General features: G+C 39.7%; 1 protein-coding gene and 1 long non-coding RNA gene across 2 annotated transcripts in view; one reads left to right on the forward strand and one right to left on the reverse strand.

Annotated features, from left to right (window-relative positions):
* LOC310686432 lies at positions 1-13,427 on the forward strand. The gene is made up of 4 exons (XR_014515905.1): positions 1-4,945; positions 6,335-6,480; positions 9,696-9,777; positions 12,242-13,427. It is a non-coding gene; the product is annotated as an uncharacterized lncRNA (long non-coding RNA).
* ENPP6 (ectonucleotide pyrophosphatase/phosphodiesterase 6) overlaps positions 5,594-24,327 on the reverse strand; it is a 27,346-nt gene continuing 8,612 nt past the window's right edge. The window contains exons 3-8 of the mRNA XM_083460053.1: positions 19,428-19,539; positions 18,502-18,643; positions 15,236-15,415; positions 13,461-13,598; positions 9,025-9,148; positions 5,594-5,840 (exon numbers count right to left, since the gene is read on the reverse strand). Coding sequence (XP_083316179.1) covers positions 5,635-5,840; positions 9,025-9,148; positions 13,461-13,598; positions 15,236-15,415; positions 18,502-18,643; positions 19,428-19,539 — 902 coding nt within the window. The 3' untranslated portion in view covers positions 5,594-5,634. The remainder of the gene's footprint in view (positions 5,841-9,024; positions 9,149-13,460; positions 13,599-15,235; positions 15,416-18,501; positions 18,644-19,427; positions 19,540-24,327) is intronic.

The following is a 24,327-nucleotide window of genomic DNA, read 5'->3' on the forward strand; positions in this document are numbered from 1 at the left end:
GAAGAGCTAGTAATTTAGAAAGTTAGAAGAATAAACTCAGTGAAAGAACACATTCTGCAGTTCCATAGTTCTGTGTATTGAAAGTATGTTCACATATTTCCTTCACAAAGGCCCTCCCACATTTCCAATAGCATTTGAGTACCATATGTATACTCATACATGAGTGTATCCTCCGTATACTCATGTTTATACCAGGTCCAGTAAACATTATGCATCCATTTCTTATTAACAGTGAATAGATGCCTTAGTTGAGCCTAGACATGTAGGCCCCATTTTCACATTCAAGAGGAGATTGCTTAAGCCCAAGGCTCACTCATATGCTCTGCAATTTGTGCAGGCTAACATGTTGAGGCAATGTGTGAACCAGCCTCAAATCCATCTCAATATGTATTAAATATAAAGAATTGGAAGACATAACTTGGATGAGTGATGTTATCACTGGCTTCACTCCATTGCTCTTAATGCCTCTTTTCCAAACTTCGAATAGTCTGGCTTTCCCCCTTCATGTATAATCACTGCTTTCCAACCAAGTTGAAACTCCCCCCCACCCCCCACCCCCCGTTTTAAGTATGCCTGGTTTTCTGCATGTTAGAAAGTAAATTATGGTTCCGCTTGCCCGTGACCAAATATTACCATGCCTGATACTCTTGGTTCTTCATAGAATATACTGATGCCCAAATTTCCCTAGGAAGTCTGAAAATGAGTTGACTACTTTTGTGTCCTTCTTGTTCATGGAGCTAATACAATACCCAGGATATGAAAGTGTGTGTCTCTAGTTCAGGCTTCCTCAACCTCAGCCCTCCAGATGTTTTGAGACTACAATTCCCATCATCCCTGACCACTGGTCCTGCTAGCTAGGGATCCTGGGAGTTGTAGGCCAAAAACACCTGGAGAGCCGAGGTTAAGGAAGCCTGCCCTAGTTCCTTAAAAATAAACTGCTGAAACCAGACAGTGGTCATTCTTGAACTGTTATAAGCAGCCAGTCAGAGTCCGCTTCCCTGTTACATCTCATATTGGCAGTGCTTCCAGTCTCTTCATGTTGTTATCCTCTCCCCCTCTCTGAAAGCATGTTGGTGCCATTAGAATAATAACTACAGTACTTTAGAGTATTGCTTTTCAGACTGCTTTTATCAAAGAGAGAAACCTTTCTTTGTGTGTTAACTTTAAATGTATTTGAATTTTTAATATAGAAGGGTAGGCCTAAGTAAGGCCAGAAGAGGGAGCTCTGAGTTAGGTAAAAAAAATGGTAGAAAAGTAGAGCTATATAATAAGCAAGGAAATTCTCGTCTCGTCTCTGAGCATTAGCCTGACATACATACATAGATACATACATGTAAGCAATATATTTAATTATACACAGTTGTTTTCATGTCCTAATGCAGTTTTCATTACCAAAAGCAGGGTGGCCTCAAGCATCCCCCTTGTGTTTACCAATGTCCCCCCCTCCTTTTTTTTTAAAATAAGGTGGGGTTTGAAGGTTTCTTCTGATTCTTTGATGGGGAGGAGAGTTACACACACAAACCTACCATTCAGCGTTATTGTGAGGGGGGGGGGACTGGATAACAATGTTCACTACCCTGTTTTTTACAATTGGGGATGTGCAGATATACTTTTAGAATTTGATTATAAAATGAGCACAGTGTCTACAATTCTATTTAAAACAGAGCAAAGCCTTTACTGCTACCCCAACCCCCCACAAGCATTTTCAACTTGTTCATTTCATATAGCTGTAGAGCTCATACATGCCATGGAAAGGAAATGGCAAAAGATTCAAAATTTAATTGTACTGTAAAGACTTAGGTTATCTTTAGTTATTTCTCATTTTCCACCTTTATGTCCTTGTTTGACAAACAAAAAAACCAACAGCTATCATTCATTAAGCTGATGAATAATCAGAATAACCCTCCAACACTGTTGACAATTTCTTTTCTATTAAGCAGGGTAGCCAACCAGAAAGAAAGAAAGAAACCAAAGGGGGGGGTCAGCATTTGATCTCTGGACAAGGTGCCAGAATTATTTGTGTAGATGCTGCAAATATTGGCAGATCACCTGCAAAAAATAGAAGAAAAGTTGCAGAGGGATCTTTACATTATTAGTGTGCATGCTTCACCTACACGCATACTAAGCTAGATGAACAGCAAGCTGTTTTACATGCCAGCTCATGCAAGACTGCAGCAGGGGACATGTGTGGTTCTTCTGTGGTTACACTTCATAGGCTATATTATACTGAGAGAGGTTGGGAATCGGAAGCAGGTGACAGAGAAACACAGTAGCATGGAAGTGGCAATTGCTCTGACACCCACTTTTCTGGATATGCTCAGACAAGCTAAGCCTACCATGACTGCCAACACCAGAATTAACAGACAGCTTTTGCCACTCCTTCTACCTCTTTGTACAGTATTCTGAAATTTGCCACACTCTGCCTCTAAACTTGCCCTAAACTCTGGCTCCTGGCCACACCCATGTACCAGAAAGTTTTAAATCAAAACTTGGTTACCAATTTTAAATATTTCTTGTAAACCACTTACAGGTTTTAGAACAATCAAGCAGTGTATAAATTATAAAGGGGAAGGAAAAACCCTACCACTGAGGGTCAAAGTAGAAGTGATGCTAGATGTATCTTTACACTTCAGATGTCTGGTTTTTTAATAATTCAAATAGCAGCTCAGATTTTTTTTGGGGGGGGTCTCATCATCATCGTTATCATAGCAAGGAGGAGGAGATTTTCCTCCCCTGCAGTGATTCGGATGAAAATCACTTTATTTTTCATGGGAGGACCCTTCCTCCCCCTATTAGCCTAATGGAAGATTCGTTTCTGGTACAAATAGTAGCTTCAGAGGAAGTAATTTTATTTCATCAGGAGTGCAGCAGGGAAGGAAAGTGTTAAACCCCACACACCTGCTGTGATTATGATACTGTTATTTTTTTATTTTAAAAATGTATGTTAAATGTTTTTCTTGGCCCAGATAAGTGGGCCAAGCTGGTTGCCTTGATTTCACAATTAGACCAAGCTGTTTAGTGCTTTTTTGTAAACATATTGTATTTGCAATAATGCGTAATACTGTAGATATCAAGATCTTGCTGGGTTTTTTTATATTAGTCTATTGTTTACCAGTATTCCAAACATCACACATTGTTTCTTTAAACCCTACCCCCATCTATATGTTAAAAACACATATCCATTTGTGCTACATACACATTAGAATGCTGCAGTGCAAATCTCTGACTTAAAAAAAACCAGGTATAACATCAATCAGTACAAAAGACACAAAAATACTGAGTGGTTAAATCATTCCTCGTAAGGTCATTCAACATTAAGAATAGCTACTTCTCTGTTTCCATTATGAATGACTGATATCTTTGGGGTGCATGTTAGTGAGGTATCATGCTGTATCTATTTGCACAACCCCCCACCCATTAAACTGGGAACATATTGAAAACTCTGTCCCACCACAATTACTGTGGAGGAAGCTCAGCATCAGTCAATAAAGGCACTTCTTTTCTATACAGATACAATAATGGTTCAGTTCAAAACTCTATCCCTTCTGGTGCAAACCAGGATAATTCAGCTGTTATGAATGGAGTGTTATGCTAAATTCGCATTGTATATATACAAAACAAAAAGTGCCATTCTGTGCTCTCACTTACTTGGGTGTAAGCCCTGTGGAACTTAGAGGCTTTCTCCTGAGTAAACATATATAGGATGGCACAAATGTATTCAAGTTTGAAGAAGATGAAAGGCAAAGCATACCAAAAAAAATGTTCACAAGAACACAAAGGACTTCTGTACTGTTTGCATATCCTAGTGCTTCCTGTTTGGGTATCTTCTTGAAAAATTGACTTGCAATTCAGTAATTTTTGTGATGGCTTTGAAATATTATTATTATTATTAGTGGTGAGGCATGGAGAGTGCTCCAAAGAATTCAAAGTGCCTGGTCTATTAATGAATGACACAGACTTTTAAACAATAGATGCTTGTTCCCCAGCTACTGCAAATGCTTAGAAAGAACTATATTGCCTTGTATACTCAATAGCTTGGTAACAAAAGACTGTTTTTCTTTTATTTATTTTTCCTTCGAATGGATTTGATGGTTCACTTGAACTTTAAAAAATTGCATAAAGGTTTACCAGTTACTGCAGAACTCTTCTGTCAGGATTAATATCTGTGTCTATGTGACAGAGACATGCAGAGGCTCGTGCATAGTTGTAATCCTTGATACATCTTCTGTTTAAAGAAGCCAAAGCTATGAAGAATTTTGAATATTTAATCTTTCAAAATTTAATTTTACATAGAATTTTTCAAAAGTTGCTTTTAACATTCACACTGGTGTTTCAAGCTGTTAAGGGAATTTTTTCTCTTGCAATTATGGTGAGCGAATGCACTCTTATCTCTTTAAAAGAGAGGAAGGGCTTGGCATCTCTCCCTTTTCTAGACAGTAAAACCTCAATTATCTGAATGACCTTAATGCAAGGAAATCCTAATCACACATGGTTGCTCTGGCATTAGGTTAAGTTGGAAACACATTTTAAATTTGGTTACCTGACTTCCAAAGAGTAGGGACTCTTTATTTTATTTTCCACTGGAAATATTTTAAAGAAAGCTAAAGCTAAATAAAATCATACCGATCTACAGCATTAGCACAGAACAGGAATGAAGAAGTGACTTGTGACATTTGTGAGGTAACTTCCATGCCAGGATAGAAAACTAGCACCTGGATCTTTTATCGGAAGCTGAGTGGCATTGCCATTAAGTTCTGGTAAAACCAAGGAGACTTTGTCTCATCTAAATATTTACCATTTCAGTGCCAAATGCCAAAGTCTTCAGCTTAAAGCAGAAATACAGGGAAGGCCATAGACAAGTAAAACATCATTGGTTTAGGAACAAATGCCTGGTGCATATAGAGAAGGGCTTATGGCTCAAGTGGTAATCTCTGGATAATTTGAGGTACATCAGCAAAGCTTTCTTGTTCCCAGCTGATCAATAATAACAAAAATTAAGCATTAAATGGGGTGGGGTAGGAGACCCACTGGGGAGGGTAGTAGTAAACCATGGATCTATTTTGTGGAAGGACTCTAAGGTCAGTTCAGTTCTGGTACTACACTGAGCTCAGAGTCTTTTGTACCAGGCTCAGGTTGATGGATCTTGATTTAAAGGTGGGGGACACAAGTGAAGTAGATCCTTCAAGCCTTAATTCTGCCCACACCTGGCTTAAGGGATAGCCTAAGTGGGGGTGGCTGTCTAATCAGCAAATGGAGCTTTCCATATACCTTCTACATGTAGATAAATGCAAAGCCAGGAAGACTTCTAGGACCAGAATTTCTAGATTTCGTGTAGACCTTTTAGTCTTAAGCATGTGCTTGTTTCACCTAGAGGCTGGTTAGGGACCTGGAGATGAATACCATGGAAAATGTTCCTTCTTCCCCTTATTGGTAGTGCATGCCCCAGAACTAGGAGCTTACATAATGTTTCTTAGTGCCTATAAACACGTGAATCTGGGTTTGATGCTTTAGAAATGCATATGTATAATCTTCCCCAGACAGCATTTTGTTAATACTGCTATTCAAATGACGAATGAAAAAAAAAGACTGGACACACTGACTGACATTGTATTGGGACCGGAGTAACAAGATCTGTTATACAAACAATACAAACAGAAGTAGTGCCAGCACAGAGCTGCTCCGCTGGAATGATGGTGCCAAACTGGCATTATTTTTTAACATACACTGCACTCTCGACCAGGACCCATTGTTTGGCAATGGTTGTATTCCTGCAACCTTGCACATGACATTATAAACATCAACTGATCTGATTGGCGCGGCTCTGAAGTTAGACTTGAAATCTGAAACAAAATGACAATGAGGCATTTTAAATCAGTAGCGCACTTTGCAATACTGCAAGCTAAATTTATATCACCTGAAATTTAACGTTTGCCTCGCTTTTGCATGAGGTCAGAAAGCCTTTAGTAACACAAACAAAAGTTAGCAAGCATGGCCCACATTTAAATGTTCATTTCCCCCCATAGTACTCTCATGAAAGCTTACTATAGCAGTTAGTCAGCCTCAATGTGAAGTTGCTTTCAGTCACTACTGCACAGTTATTAGTGCATGTTGTGAATCGGCCCTCTGATCCAATATCAGAGGATCTGAGAGAACATGGAAGAACCTCCTAACCTAATGACTGGATCTTGCTGACCATGAGCAGGTGTGGGTATTTCCAAAAGTATTGTTTAAGCAACATTATGTTGTTGGTTTGGTATCCTGTATTCTGTGTTTGGCGTTGTCTAGTATCCACTGTTCTTTTGCCTTTAATCACATCCCTGGATCTTGACTTCAGGTTATGCCGCAGTCTACTTTTCCCACTAGCAGAAGGATCCAATTTGGATGAATTTCACAGTAACAACTCTGCTGCAGTCCTTGCCATCCTGGATCAGTTTGGGACGGAATCCAGCTAAGGCTTATTTCTGCAAAGTAATTTTGACTGTATGTTCCATTTCTCCATATATGGCCGTCGTGCCACATTAGCTCTGTTCATATCCTTGATAACCTTAACATTTTCTTTTGAGATATTTGCTCCATTATGTTTTACTTTCTTTTCCCACTCATAGTATGCCCAGGTATGGGAAACAGTTACAGCTCAGTTGTTAAGCATCTATTTTGCAGTTTCAATTCCGAGCATCACCAGGCAGGCCCTGGGAAGGCCAACTGCCTAAGATCCTGAAGAACTGCTGCCAGCCAGTATAGATAATAATATGATTAAGATACTTTCCCTTCACCATGATTTAGGTAAAACAAATGACAATCAAGAGAATATAGTGGGTCCTAAAGTATATCTCTCAGGTGTCACAGGCCTAGGTAAAGAGTTGCATTTTCAGCTTACAACAAGGTAAGGTTAAGGTAGGTAAAGAACCCCTGGATGGTTCAGTCCAGTCCAAGGCGACTGGGGTTGTGGTGCTCATCTTGCTTTCAGGCCAACGGAACCGGTGTTTGTCCACAGGCAGCTTTCGGGTCATGTGGCCAGCATGACTAAACCACTTCTGGCACAATGGGAACCGGGGAGGAAGCCAGAGCGCACAGAAATGCTGTTTACCTTCCCACCGCAGTGGTACCTATTTATCTACTTGCACTGGCATGCTTTCGAACTGCTAGGTTGGCAGGAACTTCCAATCTTAACACCTCAGAGAGGGTCTGTTGACCTAGATGCACCAATGGTCTGAATCAATATAAGGCATTATGCTCCAATGTAAGACACTGAGATAACATAGCAAGAATATATATAAATGCATGCTGACATGTTTTTTACCATTTTGTGTTTGGGTCCTACTTGATAATAAAGAACCAACTCAGTCCTCCCAATTATAATTATAGAATGTGGTTTTTCACAGTGGTTAAATCAAAGGCAGTTGAATATGTTGCTGGTGATATAGCCTTTTTTTATACCAGTTGAGGAAATAATGAACCTTATCCACCCCATTCTGTGAGGGGGAGATGACTTTGGATGTACTTTGGACTGAATATGCTTAACAGACAAAGAATAGACCGTGAGACTTCATCTTAGCCTTGAATAATTTTGAATTGCTCTGGTTCCAGGAAATGAAAAAGTACTGCTTGGAATACTTTTGTTGAGTTCAGTAGAAAGAACTTATTTCTCCAACAAAAGCTGGTTTTCAATGCTTTCACAAATAAAGATACTCCTCTGATAACAGACAAGTAACATGAATAGTTTAAGGATTGGATCAAGGTGAAATGTTTGAAAAATTGCTCCTTGTTTACTGTGAGTGGAGAGAGATAATTTCTCCGTAAGGTTTGAATGATGGATTATTATTCTTTTAACACAATAAAAAGTACACAGAGCCTTGACTGTAGGCAGAGGGGTCCAAAATTTGCAACTCCAAGAACAAAAACAGTTCACGACAAACTAGACTTTTGATAAACACAGGGGGGCACAGCTAAATGTTTCCTTCTGCCAATATTACTCAAGAACATCCAATGTAGCTGATGAAATCTCAGACTACTGGCAACCTCTCAACCCAGCACAATTATCATAGCTTTCAAAAGAAAATTGCCTTTAACTATAATATATATCCTTGAGTGGCGGCTTACACAGACCTACCGTACTTAACAGGTTTACTTTTAACTGGAATGTCTGTGTATTGTAATATTAAACAAAATAAATATTGCCCTATTTTGGAGGGCGGGGAAAGGAAATAATTTTACAGCATTGAGAAACAGCCTTTAGTGTCATCAGCCCAGTCTTGTGGAAGACCCTGCCAATAGAGATTCAGCAGGCACCTTTTGTGCCAACTTTTAAACCTTTCTATTCCACCAGGCCTTTGCAGGCAATAAAGAGTACACCCCCCACAATGGTATAGTGATGCTTGTTTTTAATTCTTTTGGTTTTTAACTTGCTTTTAACTTTTTAGGATTTCATATTGTTGGAAACCACTGTGGTTTATTTTTTTATAAATATTTTTATAAAAAAATACTGCGTATGTTGCTCTGGCTCGTGACAGATTTAGGATTAGGATTTAAATAAGATTCCATATTATGCAAGATTTACACTTTCTCATTCTGTGCTCTCTAAACAGAAAGACGTTTTATTAGTTGTGCTCCCTTATGTCGTTCATAATGGCTAGGACAATATATTTTAACAAAGTCTCTGGAAATATGCTGGTAAGGCAAGTTATATGCTATTTCCCCAAGCAGTTTAAAACAAGGCATAGAAGTTGGAAGTAGAGTAACTCTTGTTTCTGCTTCATTTGCACAGCGTGAGGAACCTTAGGCCCTCTAGACACTGCTAAACTGCAACTCCCATGGTCTTTGGCCATTGACCATGCTTGCTGAGGTTCATGGGAGTTGGAGTCCAACAACATCTGGAGGGCCACAAGTTCTCCACACTTGTAGCAGAAAGACTGAATCTGCACAATTGACTCATGTCCACATACAACCAACAGACAGCACCAAAAACTGCATCTGTTGCAAGCAAGGAAGGAATAGGGTGATTATCTACTTCTCCAGTTGACCTACCTGGCCCATATGCAAGGAAGAATCCTTTCATATCCATCAGTTCATTATCATAGCCATGCCATCCATTCTGCCAGGCATCTCTTTTTCCCGTTCCATTCTCCCAGAATGGAAGCTTTTCTTTGCTCTGTAGGGGAAAGAAATTCTGTTTAACGTGAGTGTGTTACACATCTTGGGCTTCAGTCCTGAACATAGTTATTGAGAAGAGGTTCCACTGTGAATTAATTAAACTTCCTCCCAAGTAAAGGTGATCATCCAGATGAATGGATCTAAAGAATGGAATCATTAAATTAAGTAATTGCATTTAATTGCTTTGACAAAAGGTCATACAGCGCTACAAATACAGAACCTACTCCTTAAATGACTGAAGCACAATCCTGTGCATGCCCACTCAGAAGTAAGTCCCACGTTCAGTGAGACTTGCCCTAGATAAGTGTGCATACTGTATAGGATTGCCATGCTAGTTTTAATTTTGCACTGCAGTTTAGTCTTCCATAGACATAGGGTTGGTAAAATCAAAAATATGAAGGGCATCCTAGATGAGAGCCCTGTGTAAATGGGTCTAACTGGTTATTTAGTTGATATAGATTAAATACCATTACACAGTATTATAGTAACACAAACAGGTCAGTAGTGTTTCATGAAATGACTGCCCTCATCTTTTCAAAGAGCAGGAAGAAAACTCAGACATCCTTCCAAGCTACATCCATGATTGCGAAAACAATTCAGGATGACTCGTCTATCAAGGAGATATATGTGAGTAAGCATCAAGGAAATTTAAGAAAAGGACTTGGTATCTCTTCCAGCTACCCCATAAACCCTCATACTATAGAGTTCTGTTCTGTATTCTGCATCTTTTAAACCACAATTAAGCCATTGTTTGTCTCCCACCAAACAAAACACTACTGTACCAGTAAGCCAAGAACAAACTTTGATTATAACTTATGGTGTGTTTTTTGAGAGATACAACCTATGAGCCCAAGTTTGGACATAATGCTAAGCCAAATACTGGAGCAGAAATGGGAAAGAGAAAAGTGGCCCAATTTTAGCCCTGTGCACCAGCACACTGCACATTCACCTTTAAACAATAAACTCTGGTTTATCACTTCAGCCACAACAGCTGCAGCAAGCAATGGTTTTGAGAAGAGCTGACTTTGATCCTTCTTTTACAGGAATGTATGCATCACTAACACAGTCCCCATTTTCCAATGTCATTCTGATAACTCTGGCCCTGTTTTTTGACTTCCACCTCAGCTGAATTACTGTGGTGACATATCGGTTTAATAAGAAAACCTATAATACATTTGAATGTATTATCCCGTACATTCAATATGTTTGATTTTATGTACGGAAAGTTGCTGTGCTTTTGGACTTCATTCTCAACAGGCACTGATAGGCATTTTCTTCATACGTGGACCTGAGCAGAGGGCACTTTTGATTTATTAGTTTTGATGCGCTGCTAGATGAGCCAACAGCAACATCTAGCAAATTCTGAAAGGTTTAACAAGTTATGTCATGCTGGCATACGACTATTTTACAAATTAGGTAAGACTTGGCAGGCCATAGGTTAATGCTCGCAAACGTGGTAGACATTGTGCAGACCACTGACAGCCTGGAAATGAATTAAACAGAGCAGCGGTGTAAAGGGGCTCTGGAGTTAGAAGGGGGAGCCAATTTTTCCCCCTTTGCTCACCCTGAGTGCTGTCAGTAAAAATAGATAGAGAAAAGGAAACAGATTTAATTTGTCAGCTAGAATTGTTCAATTATCTAGTACATCTGCTGACTATTAAATACAGAGAAATGTATGGATACTCAAGGGGCTCCTGAGTTTTTAAAGGTTTTTATTTTTTTAATGACTACAGTGCTGACAGGCAAGGATTCTCATCATAAATAGAAGCAGATAAAAATCAAAAGGGATTCCAGCATCAGTTTATTGTGTTACTAGCTCAAATTCACTGAAGCTATAAATTGGAAGGGCATCATTCTTTGGATCGAGCCATTGCTCACTTTTGTTGGCATCACTCATACGGGAAGGGGAATTTGAACACCCCATCACTGGAGGCAGTGGCAGATTTTATGCTGCAACTGTGTGTAGCAGAAATCATGCATCTCTCCACTGTATAAGCCTAAAATCCAACACAAGTGATAATGTGTCGTGCCAATGACATTCAAGTTTTGCATATTTGTCACTGGCAGAACCCAAACCCAAGGTAACTGTACTTATATTTTGCTGAGCAGTAATAAAAAATAACAAATCATAATTCAGTTCTAACAGCTAACCAGATGTGTGTAAGGCCATTGTTTTAATGGCAGCCCCTACTACTTTTTGGAAGGAATATGACATGGTGAGCAAGAAAGGGGACACCTACCAAATCAGCTATGTTTCTGAATTGAAGATGGTGATCTATGGAGTCCTCTAACAGGACAATCATAATAAGAACTACAGCAACCAAGGTTAAAATAGTATTGAGTTGGAAATTCAGCTTTATTTATTTATGAAGACTTCTAGGCCTGACTGCTCTCCTGGTGTCAACCAGCTTCTAATGAACTCTGTTTTGGGCAGTTGGCTTCCGAGACAAAAGAGACAGTAATGGGTGATACAGACAAACTGGAACAAGATAGCTGGCTGAGGTGATCTACCAACTTCCCCCTACAGCTGGTGTCCCTGGCCCACGTAAACTATGTTTTATTTTAATCTTTTGTAATTTTTAAATGTGTGTGTGTGTGTGTGTGTGTGTGTGTGTGTGTGTGTGTCTAAAATGGCGGATGATATGCTGATAATCTGTTAAAGTAGGCACACGCATCATCACACACTTTTACTAAAAAGATTTAAAATTTTACTTTCATTTTGCACACTATTGTTCCTCCTGTGAGCTGCAAAATTGCATTCAACTATACCATGTTTCCCACATTTGGAAGACTGTCAGTCCCTCTGTTATGGGCCAGGAGTCAGCTTTGCCTGCTGAACAGCAGCCTGAAGGTGGAGAGACTCCACCTGCAGCTGATCAGCCTTCAACGACACAGAAGAGAAGACACTGATGAGAAGCAGCTGGTGTTAGCTTTCTTAATCAAAGCTTCCAGCAGCAGTCAGGTGCTGGTAACAACACTTGTAGTTCCTGGCCCAACCTTGCTGCTTCCTGCTTGTCTTGAACCCCTGACCATCAGATTCCCTGACCCCTTGACTGTCTGGTCACACGGATTGCTGTTTGCTTGACCCTAGGACTGGACCTGACTTTGGATGCTGACTCTCCTTCCAGGCAAGTACACCTCAGAGACTCTTCTGGTTGGCTGTCTTCCCACTCCACTGAGCTCTGCACAGAGTTGCTCAGCAACAAGACTACGACACCCTCTCCCCACCCCAAGAAATCTTCCACCACTATGTGCTATCCACAGTTTGAGTGTTACCCAAGAAATCAAAGTGAATTTAACCACTGGGCTATAATTTAGGACCAGATGTAGAATTGAAGGTTTTCTCAAGCCAAGAAAATCATTACACCTGTAGGTGTTATATATGGTAGGAAGCTTAAAAATGAGATCTGATTGTATGCAAAATGGTGCAGATGAATAACATGACAAAGACATTTCTGACATCTGTGTTCTGCTTATGCCTTTTCAAAATGATGTGAGATGGAGCAGTTAAGAAGAAGAAGGAAACATTTTGAGTTGCTGAGACATTTTCAACAATAACACCTTAAAAATATATTGAATATAATATTTGATAGGTTTGGCAGCCATTTTACAGTCCCTTTGATAGGGAGGAAATTAAAAATCAATTATTCGCTATATAATAAAAAGCCATTTTTGAAATTCTGTTCTGTTAATAATGAAAGTGGTTCAGGAACAACTGGTATAGTGGAAAGCTATTCTCAAAAGCTAGAAACAATAAAAAATTAAGAGTAGGAAGAGACATACTTACTCCAGTATCAGCAAAGTTTCTAACATTTAGAGAGAGAAAATATTTAATGTAAAATGCTAATCCACCCTGAACTAGATATTGTGAAAATAATTTTAGAATTTTGTTGTTTAGTCGTTTAGTCGTGTCCGACTCTTCATGACCCCATGAATTTTAGAATAAACCAGTTAATTAAAATAGATGTAAATATCTCCTTATATTCCTGAAATGAAAATGTGATTTCAGCTTTTCAAACAGTATATGTTAACTTTAATTTTCTTCCAGATACGGTTATATTGAAAAACAGCCTTAGTTTAAAACGACTCATACAAACTGTCAGTACAACCTATGACCCAACAAGCGAAATAGAGCATATGAGCCATGTATGGTGGCCCACAAGGGACTTATTAAACTTCCTGGCTTTGCTATAGAGCAAAAAACAAAGACAAAAAACAGAGGACTTATGAAGCATCAGACAGGCCACTATTCATGCCTGTCTTCTGTTTGATGGGTCACAACTTGTGTAGCCCTGACACAGATGATTTACCTCCACTATGAACCATCCTTCTTCAGCGACAAGTGTCAAAGGAGAGACAAATTTCCCTTCTTTATAATAAAATCGAGCAGGGATATCCTCTTTCCTGTAAACTGTCATATGTGGCACATTTTTCAGTTTGTTGTATACCTGCAAAGAAAGAAAAGCTATGAAGCCTCAATGCACATCATAATTGCTGGCATGGATGATCACACTGCCCTAAGATATATGGTCTTTTAAAAACAACTATTATGGGAACACTGTGGGCTTACTAACTTGTGCAGAAAATCCCATGAAAAATATTCCTTTTAAAATATCGAGGTTGGATATAATTAAAGGAGGGAAAATTGGACTTCTGCACCCCATCTTGCTGAGAAGTAAATAATGTATTTGCATTCCTAGCTCAGCCAGTCACAAAGCTAGGTAGTAATATTTTGAAACGCATTAAGGTTGCAGTCCTGTGCACATTTACTTGGAAGTGGTGACTGGTGAACTTGGTTTCTCAAGTTCTAATTTTTCTTCAGTTCTCCACATTCCCACATCAATTTACTACTACAAACAATTATCAGTGAATTTTGCCTAATACCGCACACATAATTTTGCAAATCCTATTTCCCTAATGTAATGCATTTTTGTATGTTATTTTCATGAATATATGGGGTTTTGTGCACACTTTACTATAGTGTGTGCATTTTTGTACACGTTACTTGGCCAAACTATGGCTTGGCTGGTAGCATTATGGCAGCAGAAGGCACAGGAAGGAGCCAAGTGGCCACTTTTTGTTCCATGCACCAGCCTTTATGCCATAGTTAAGCTCAATTGTAGTTTAAAGTGACATATAGACCCTGCTGATAAAATCTGACCTATTGATGGGAAGGTGATTCAGAGGTCATGATGACGCATAAAGGATGGACCAATCTCTTAGGCTGAGCCCAGTTTGTTAAGGGCACTACAGCAGCATTGCCTTAGGGCAGGCTTCCTCAACCTCGGCCCTCCAGATGTTTTGAGACTACAATTCCCAGCATCCCTGACCACTGGTCCTGCTAGCTAGGGATCATGGGAGTTGTAGACCAAAAACATCTGGAGGGCCGAGGTTGGGGAAGCCTGCCTTAAGGCTACGATGCATGACTGTAGGACGCTAGCAGACGACATGTAATTCTTCCTAGTCTAGGTTCTTCACCTTCAGTAGACCTTCAGGGGGTTATTGGGCTGTTTTTGTTTTGTTCTTTTGTTTGTTTTATTTATTTGATTATTTATTTTGGGTTTTTATTTTGTGATTTTTATCTTGTGAGCGGCCCTGAGACCTAGGGGTATAGGGCGGTATGCAGATTTAATAAATAAAATAAATTAATAATACAGTCGTACCTCTGAAGTCGAACGGAATCCGTTCAATTTCCGAAACATTTGGAAACCAAAGCGCGGCTTCTGATTGGCTGCAGGAAGCTCCTTCAGCCAATCAGAAGCTGTGGAAGAGCCATCTGATGTTCGGCTTTCAAAAGAAAGTTTGAAAACCAGAACACTCACTTCCGGTTTTCAATCATTCAGGAGGCGGAACGTTTGACTTCCAAGGTGTTCGGGAGCCGAGGTACGACAGCAGTAGTAGTAGTAGTAGTAGTAGTAGTAGTAGTAGTAGTAGTAGTAATGGACCAGGTTCTTTCCTGTGAATGCTCAAGTAACGCCAGAGTGTGGAGGCCAAGCAGTAGAACTGGGTGTTAAGTGGTACAGGAAAGCAGGGGGAAACCCCTGATTGGCACACAGTGGGTAAAGAAAGAGAAAAGGTCCCTTGCCTCGGACTGCTTCTCCTTGGCTGGCCACAGGCTTACAACAGGACCTCGGTCCTTTACTTGTATAACATCGCTCATGTTGATACAATTTCTCAGCTCGATCACTTTTTCCATCCAGTAAATGTCAGTCATCCCATGATCCGAGAAAAGAATGACATTCAGGTCATTCTGCAGGCCCTTGTCCTGTCAAGATAGTAAAGACTGTGATTGCAGCTTGGGAAAAATACACAATGAACTTCCCATTTTCAGTTCGGTAAGCAAATTCACCATTCCTGCCATGCCATCATTGATAGAAGAAAATGTACCATGGGGGAATAATCTCTTCACCATTCCAAGCTTAAAAGGGACTGATATCAAATAATATTCTAGTCTTGATTCAGAGAAAATTGCACTTAAGTTGAAATAAATGGGTCTAGTTAGAGATGGAATATACACGCTATACACTGTGATGAGGATGCAACCATTGATTGTAAGGGCCCTTCCAGATGTGCTGTTTTTGGGTGGGATTCATTCCTATACTGGCAAATTCAAGTTGCGCAGTTAAAGTTGGTGTGGCAGTCTTGCACAGTCAACTCACTTCCCACAAAAAGCTTGGGCTTTGGGGGATAAGGAAAATGATGGAGAAATGGACTGAATTGTTTGATACAGCATCATACAGCCTCCCTGCAAACAATTCAGAATTCAATAAATAGCCAACACTGTCTAGCCTCCCTGAAAACTTTCCACAAACAAATCAAGGTGAAAGTATAATAAACAGATAATGTGGAAATGACCTAAGTCTCTGCACGCCCAGCCCTCATTCTTGGTGCCAATGGCTGGAAGCGGTAGAGATTTACAATTTGATGTTCCAAACCATCATCATCATCATTAATTCAATTTATATACTGCCCTTTATCAAAAGATCCCAGGGTAGTGTACATAATTAAGAACATATTTTACAGAGCATCAATAATAAAAACATAATAAAAAGCATAACAGGCAGCATAATAATAAAATGATCATAATAGCAGTCATCCCCTCACCCAGCTTTAACAGGCCATAGATTATGGCTAAAGGCTTGCGTAAAGAGGAATGCTTTTGTCTGGTACTTAAAGACATGTGATGATGGCGCAAGGCACGCCTCTCTGAGTGAATACTTCTGCAACTACACATTCCTACTAGAGCAGGGATCATTTGCCAGAGGGAGGCTGGTTTTGGTGGGTTCCCTGTGGCTGCACAATAAATATTCCCTCAGAAGTAGCACAATGAGAGATTAACATCTGCTTCTGCTGTTAGTCACAACTAAGTTACTACCCTCTTGGTTTGCAGACTAACTTTCTCTGATTCTTTATAGTTTCTTTAAAATATAACCATGTCTTGCCAAGCTAAATCGAGTAGTCTATGGACTAGCATAAAATGAGGAGTAGCAGGAACAACACCATAAAACCCTTTTGCTACTTGCACTCATTCTAACCTCTTGAGCACTATTTTATATGTGTAGGTCTTGAAATATTGGAGTGCTGGTGGTTTTAATGTTCAGATGGATACTCTGTGTGTAGTTGCAAGCTATGAAAGGCTTTTAAAGATCAAGAGAATAACCTTGCAGTTATTGCAGAATCAATTAAATTTGCTTCCACCTTCCCACACTTATGAGCAGGCAGGCTGCAGTTTTATCTTACTAGCTCATGCTTATTGTATGCTGTAATCTGGATGACGTGAATCAATCTGTTATGTGTGCTAAATGCATCTACTACATTTATTAAGGTAAAGGTAAAGGGACCCCTGACCATTAGGTCCAGTCGTGGCCGACTCTGGGGTTGTGGCGCTCATCTTGCTTTATTGGCCGAGGGAGCCGGTGTACAGCTTCTGGGTCATGTGGCCAGCATGACTAAGCCACTTCTGGCGAACCAGAGCAGCACACGGAAATGCCGTTTACCTTCCCGCCGGAGCGGTACCTATTTATCTACTTGCACTTTGACGTGCTTTCAAACTGCTAGGTTGGCAGGAGACTACATTTATTACATAGCTGCAAAATGTCAGTGGATGCCAAGAAAGCGAAAAAGAGCAATCCTTGCCCACTGATTTTCTATTTTAATATGGTAGATTTAATCATTCTTTGAGGGAACATGCGAATCTATGTACCCAGTCACCCCAATGTTTCACATTCAAGACTTCAGACAGAGGCTTCTCCCAGTTCTGCTCAGTGCTCAAATGGCAGGGGAGTGGGCAAATAGATTCTTCCCCCTTTCCTTTTTATGATGACTCCTTTAGTGGCTAGTTGGAAAGCACGATTTGGCTTAAATGGGGTTGGTGGCTGAGGAAGTGTTGTAGATGTTACAATTGAAGGTGCCTGATACTGAGCCTGGGGACTTGGGTAATTTAAGGGCCCTGAAGACAGGCACTTAGTTGTCCCTTTTAACTTGGAAGAGGTGAGCATACAAACTGACAATCCTCTCACTTTCTCACCAAATTTATTGGGTACTCCGTGCATACATTGGCATTCTGACTTTGCTGTGGTGGTGGTGGGCCCTCAGCTTACCTTGGAGCTCTGACGAAACTGGTTTTCTTCACTATCTGGAGCCAGCCATTTGGGAACCATTGCAAGCACAGCATATACTATTCCCTTTATTTCCTTATATGTAAGCAGTAGCAGTGTTTATGCATTTTATGACATCACGTCCAGCAATGGCCACTTCACTTGCTAAGAGTACAGCAAGTGTACTCTGTTGCATCTGAAGCAGTTATGTGCATTTATTTGATCACAAGTACCTATGACTCACAGGGACACGGGTGGCACTGTGGGTTAAACCACAGAGCCTAGGACTTGTCGATCAGAAGGTCAGCGGTTCAAATCCCCGTAATGGAGCGAGCTCGCATTGCTCGGTCCCTGCTCCTGCCAACCTAGCAGTTCGAAAGCACGTCAAAGTGCAAGTAGATAAATAGGTACCTCTCTGGTGGGAAGGTAAACGGCGTTTCCGTGCGATGCTCTGGTTCACCAGAAGTGGCTTAGTCATGCTGGCCACATGACCCGGAAGCTGTACGCCGGCTCCCTCAGCTAATAAAGTGAGATGAACACCACAACCCCAGAGTCGCTCATGGGGTCCCTTTACCTTTACCTATGACTCACATCTGGAACATGTACAATGTGTGTTACCATTTCAAACGATGTGTAGATGTATATACAAGGTGTGATGAAACCTTTGATGCATAGTTACAAAGAATGTTTAACAAAGATAAGGAAAGGACTGTGGGGCAATTAACGGACCCTGTAGCCTCTAAGTAACACTAACCTTGATAAGCTTTGTCATATTTTGCAATACGTTATCCACTGCTTTTAAGGCATTCTTCCTCTGAATAGATGAGGGACCGTAGTGATGACCTTCTACATCAATCCGTTCATAATACACTGCTGCCATATCCGCTCTGCCCCTTCTAGAGTGGCAACACCACAAAAGAGTTCGGTGTGAAACAAGTATAGTATGCTACTATTTTGAAGCATCTTTCAGAATCAACACTAAGACTTGGAGTTTTTCATGCCATGTGCAGCTAAGTGTTGCAGACAGAAAAGGCGCAGGCCATGCTTTTTAATTCCTCTACATTCCTGAATTTGCTAATTTGCCTCTTCCTCCCCCCATTGGACCATTGTTTCTTATATTGTAAGCCATTTTTTTAATACCCTAAATGTTTTGTCCAAAAGACAGTTTATAGATATAGTCAACGAGTAAACAGGCCGTTCAAAGTGGAGCAGCTTCGGAACTAATGGTAAAGTTCACACAACCAGTTGTTATGGTCAAATGCCAGTTTGTGTTGATGCTTTCAGTGGCTTTTAGCATGCCGAACTAATCTTCAGAATACTGTACATTGGGAAGGCAGTTGTATAAATAAGTACAAATCTTCATTTGGAAAGTGCTACATTCATAACCATTATTGACTTCTTTCTCTTTCCCCATCTTTGTGTGTCTGTGTGTCAAATTTAACTGGAGATGAAAACAAAGAGGGAACTGAGGGAAACGTTGTTGGTCTTTGCCATATCCCCCCCCCCTCATCTGCCACCCCCTCCCTGCATTATCTCAATTAAGGGTCCTTTCTCGCATCTCCCATAATGCAGAAAACCAAAATGAATTACCTTTGTTATCATATCATGCTGCTACTCTTATGGGGAGGATGGTTTTACTCCTCAGATTAGAGAAATAAATAAAACATTTGATTACTTTACCTCAGAAGCTCAATAGCACTATATACAGCATTGGAGAAATTGCCATCTGTTGGAACACTATAATATGGTAGGCAGTAGGTAGGTCGAGTTCCAAGGATTTCAACTTCACACCCTAAAGCAAAGTGTTTAATTAGTTTAATTCAGCTTCTGAATTTTGAATTACGAATTTAAATAATGTCATCAATATTTAGATAGGAATGGATATATTGAAAGGAACTCTTAACTCGAGATATACAAGCCTGCACCAGTAAAGTTCTGCTTTTGCACCAGGACTTTCTCTTTCTCTCCTCCCCCTGCACTCCCCTAAAATATCCAGGGCACCCCGTAAACATCCGTCTTGAAACCCAAAATCTGAAAATAAAAAATGTTGACCTTAGACATGAATTCTGTATATTCCTGGTATGTTCCCAAAAGAAAAGGGCTAATTTTGAACATTCAGAACTGGAATCTGAAGGATTTGCAGCCATTTTGGTTAGCTGCTTGTTAGAATTAAACTATTTTAAAATTCAACCAATTTTTTTTCAAATAAAAATGCTTAATTTTATTCAAAAATCAGTTTTGTTTGTATAGGACTAATCAGTTACACTGCTCCATATTACAATAAATTAAGAACAGCAATAGTCTAGATTTCAAAAATACTTTTACCAAATATTTTGTATTTAGATGTGCAAAACCTCTTTCTGGAACTGAAATGTTGAATCTCTTTCCCCACAGGATCTTATGAAAGCATTTTACACCAATTAACTTTCCGTCACCTCAAACCTTTCCCAGAAAAAATGCACTGTTTTGAGTCCTAGAAGCTTGTGGCAACTTTTAAAGGGGGGAACATGAGCTCTGAACACAGGAGAACCGTGTTTTAGTATTAATATTTATAGCTGCTCTGCTTAGCAACAAAAAACACAAGCAATTTAGTTTTTCATAACCCAGACACCCTGAAATCATAGTTCTGTAACATGTATTTCCTTGAATAGTCCCAGGAGAGTCAAACAAAAGGAGGAATGAGGGGAAATGGTGGTGGCATTGGAGAAAACAAATAATGTGGGAAGTCTTACACTGAGGAATCTGAAGAAGTGTGCATGCACACGAAAGCTCATACCAATGATAAACTTAGTTGGTCTCTAAGGTGCTCCTGGAAGGAATTTTTTTAATTTTATTTTTATTTTGTTTTGACTATGGCAGACCAACACGGCTACCTACCTGTAACTAGAACTGAGGAATGTCAGATGCCCTCTATATAAGTAATGAATTACCGTATTTTTTGCTCTATAAGACTCACTTTTTCCCTCTTAAAAATTAAGGGGAAATGTGTGTGCGTCTTATGGAGCGAATGCAGGCTGTACAGCTATCACAGAAGCCAGAATAGCAAGAGGGATTGCTGCTTTCACTGCGCAGCAATCCCTCTTGCTGTTCTGGCTTCTGAGATTCAGAATATTTTTTTTTTTGTTTTCCTCCTCCAAAAGCTAGGTGCGTCTTGTGGTCTGGTGTGTCTTATAGAGCAAAAAATACGGTACATGCTTTCAAAAATTATGTGTTATCTAGTAACTACTAGTTCTCCGCAGCTGCCCTAAGAGGCCAGGTGTTGATGGTCCTCGTAGCATTTTCTGCTCCTCGTAGCATTTGTGCTCTTGGGTTTCTATTATTGTTCTTTTTCCACTTTCAGGTCCCCCCCCTTTTTTGCTGCATTTTCCTATGTCCGTCTGACCTATAGAGAGCTTCATAAAGCACATTTTCCTAAACGTTAAGGCCCACCTGAACATGGGCCTTCTTTCTATGGCATTGTGTATTTCCTCCATGCCAGCAGGTAGAAACGGTGAGCAAAAACATGATTTTGTAAAGCATAGCTTGGTGGGCTCTAAGGCTGAAGACCATTTTTTCAAAATCATAGTACAGGTACACAGTCATTATTCTCCATTGAGCATGCACACATTTTTGTCCCACCATCATCATCTCCAATCAGGCAGGCTCTGCAGCTTCTGAAACTGTACAAAAATCTCCAAAACCAGTCAACAGAGGGGATGAAAGCCTACACAAAGGGCTATTCCCTTCGCTTAGTACAACTAACTGCAAAGGCTTTTGTCTGTCTGCAGCCTGTCTGATTGCTCTGCCTATATCTCTTTTGGTATTTAGACCATTTAACTACCCCAGTTGCACTATTTTGTATTATAGTAGTAGTAGTAGTAGTAGTAGTAGTAGTAGGTATCATATTATATAGTAAGGTCCTGTTTAAGCCTTAAAAAACTTCTATTTCATTTCACTTTCTTATGTATAGTACTGTATTCTGCATCTTTATATGTTTGACACAGAGACTTGAACCTCTATCGTTTTCCAATTGTATATCTAAACATTGGTTTAGCAGTTGTATGCCGAATGTCATAACACAACTCTTTTAAAGGTTTCCAGATTGCTGCAAATGGTCTGGGAAATGTCTTGATCAGAAGGGGGGGGGGGTAAAAGGAATGGAATTTGTGGTTTTGTACTTTAGATTTTTAAAATTCACTAGTGACATGGTCATTCAACTTTAGTTGAAGTAAACACGTCCATATTCTTATAAACAAACTGAGCAGCTGCATAGTCACTTCAAAATGTTATTTGACATGACCTTAAATCAAGTTTTGAAAAAGATGAGAGGATTGTAACATTTTATCAATAATAATCGGGTGCTCAAAAGCAGTCAATTTATTTGCATGGTTCTTTCACAACAGTATCAATGATCCACAAAAGTGTTGATGCACAGATGTTAGTTATGTCACGTATTCTGAAATACCATGTGCTCTGAGGCATATAGTTGTTCAAGTTTAACAAATATTCTGTCTAGACTGTATGACTTTAGACTGCAGGTGAGGGGTTCCAATGGTTCAGAACCATGATGTACACCTGGCACAATACAGTCTTCTCCCCAACTCCTGCTGTGCTCATCCATGGTCCATTCTGGGCCAAGCATGGGCAAGGAAGTGTTCCCAGGTTGTAGCATTAGTTCCATGGAACTGTCATCTTTAAGAGCAAACGATAGTATTTTCTTGTGTACGTTGCAAAGTCAGGTACAGATATGTTCTAAGTGGCTCCACTGTAACTGTGGAGTTTCCTTCCTCTTGAGACTCAACCATTTTTGAGTTTTTAGCATTTTTAGATGCCTTAGATATTTATGCCTTGTTTTGGGTGGCTTTCAAATACAGGAGATTTTAATTAAGCATTCTGTAGTATTTAAAATGTTAATGCTTATTTTGTCCTAATTGTTTTAATCAGGGAATAATTTAAAATGTTGCTGCCTAACTTGAGGATGTCTAACCATTGGAAAAAGACACATTAATTGAGTGCAATTTAACTTTTGAAGACAAAATCCTCCAGTAATTAATAGTTTCTACAGTTTTAAAACTTAGTTGAGAATCTGTTTTCTGATTATGAAATGATTCATGTTTTAAAATTTATCGAATGACTTTAATTCTTTATTATGCTGTACAAGTATTTATAAAAACTGGACAGGCTGACATTGTCAAACAATCATTTGGGAATTATCATAAGATGAGATTCCATTTGGATGGATTTGAAGAACATCTGACAGCAATAGCAATTTTTGTGCAAGGCTTAACGGGCTGTGATAGTTTAGCTGTTCATCAGGTTTCCTATTTAAGAAAGGAAGAATGGCTTGGCTTGTTTCTCTGCCTGTCAGAATTGAGCAAATGCCAACTTGTATTGTCATTATTACTATTATTATTATTGTATCTGTCTGTTGCTGAGACACTGCCCTCTCTGTTGAATGGTCTTATGCAGTATTGTATGAGGGGAGACGTGACTAAGTGCATACGTGGTAAGATGAGATGAATTAGCATAGAACATGAATGAGTAGTTCAGCTGCCTCGTTGGCATTCTCTGTGCATAAACATAGTCCTGCACATATATCAAAGTGTGCACACACATAAGGAGCAACAGTAAACTATTGCCATTACAAAAGCAATATTAACGTGGGACTCCATTTTTAGAAATAAAGCATAATATCCAGTGACTATATCTCAAGAGTTTTGTCAATAGTTCCACATTCAATGTTACCTCCAAAGCGAAAGTGGTTTGTGGGTTTAGCAAAACTAGTGACTGACTAGGAAATACACCAGTATATCCTGGGGTGCCCATGAACCTCTGGGTTATGGATGCCAATTTTTAATGGAAAAAGGGAATTGTTGAACTTTGCATATATTTGCATGTTGGCATTCCAGATACATAAGAGGCATGGCCTGATACATTGACAATGTTGATCAAAATACTGCTCTTATTGGAAAACGTATTAGAAAATATTCATTGAAATAAATGTGCTTTTTGCCTAATGAACCGAATTAACCGAATACTATTTTGGTGAGATTAATATCAAAAGTTTGCAGCTCAAATGTTAGGATCCATTTAATATGATAGAACATCTGTTGGTGACTGTAGATAAGTGCTAACATGGTTCTCAAGGCAGCTACACTAAGCAGCTGACATATGCAGGTCTTTTTTTCAGAGGGAACTCACAGGAGTTCAGTTCTGGCATCTCTCGGGCGGACGCCATTGCTATTCTAAGAGAACAAGGGAGGTGTTAGTTGGTGAGTTCTGGCACCTCTTTTTCTGGAAAAAAATAGCACAAATGTATTTTCTAGATTAAACGATTTGCAAACTGCAGTCAAAGTGAAGATACTCCTGTGCATCTTTCTCATGTGACATCCAATACCCCACAGTATTGGTGTCCTGGTTGTGGTAGCACCTCTCCAATCCCTGCACAGTTGTGCACAGGATTCCAGGTGTCTTGGCCCTCAACCAGGGTCTGTGCTGCTTTGGGGAATTGAAGACGTGGCGGAGGCTGTTGTAACTTTAAGAAATACTATTTATTCACATATTTACACCTGAATTTAGATGGTGGGAGTCCAGATATTGC

Source organism: Podarcis liolepis (assembly GCF_965112155.1).
Source record: "Podarcis liolepis genome assembly, chromosome: 9".
Lineage (NCBI taxonomy): Eukaryota > Metazoa > Chordata > Lepidosauria > Squamata > Lacertidae > Podarcis > Podarcis liolepis.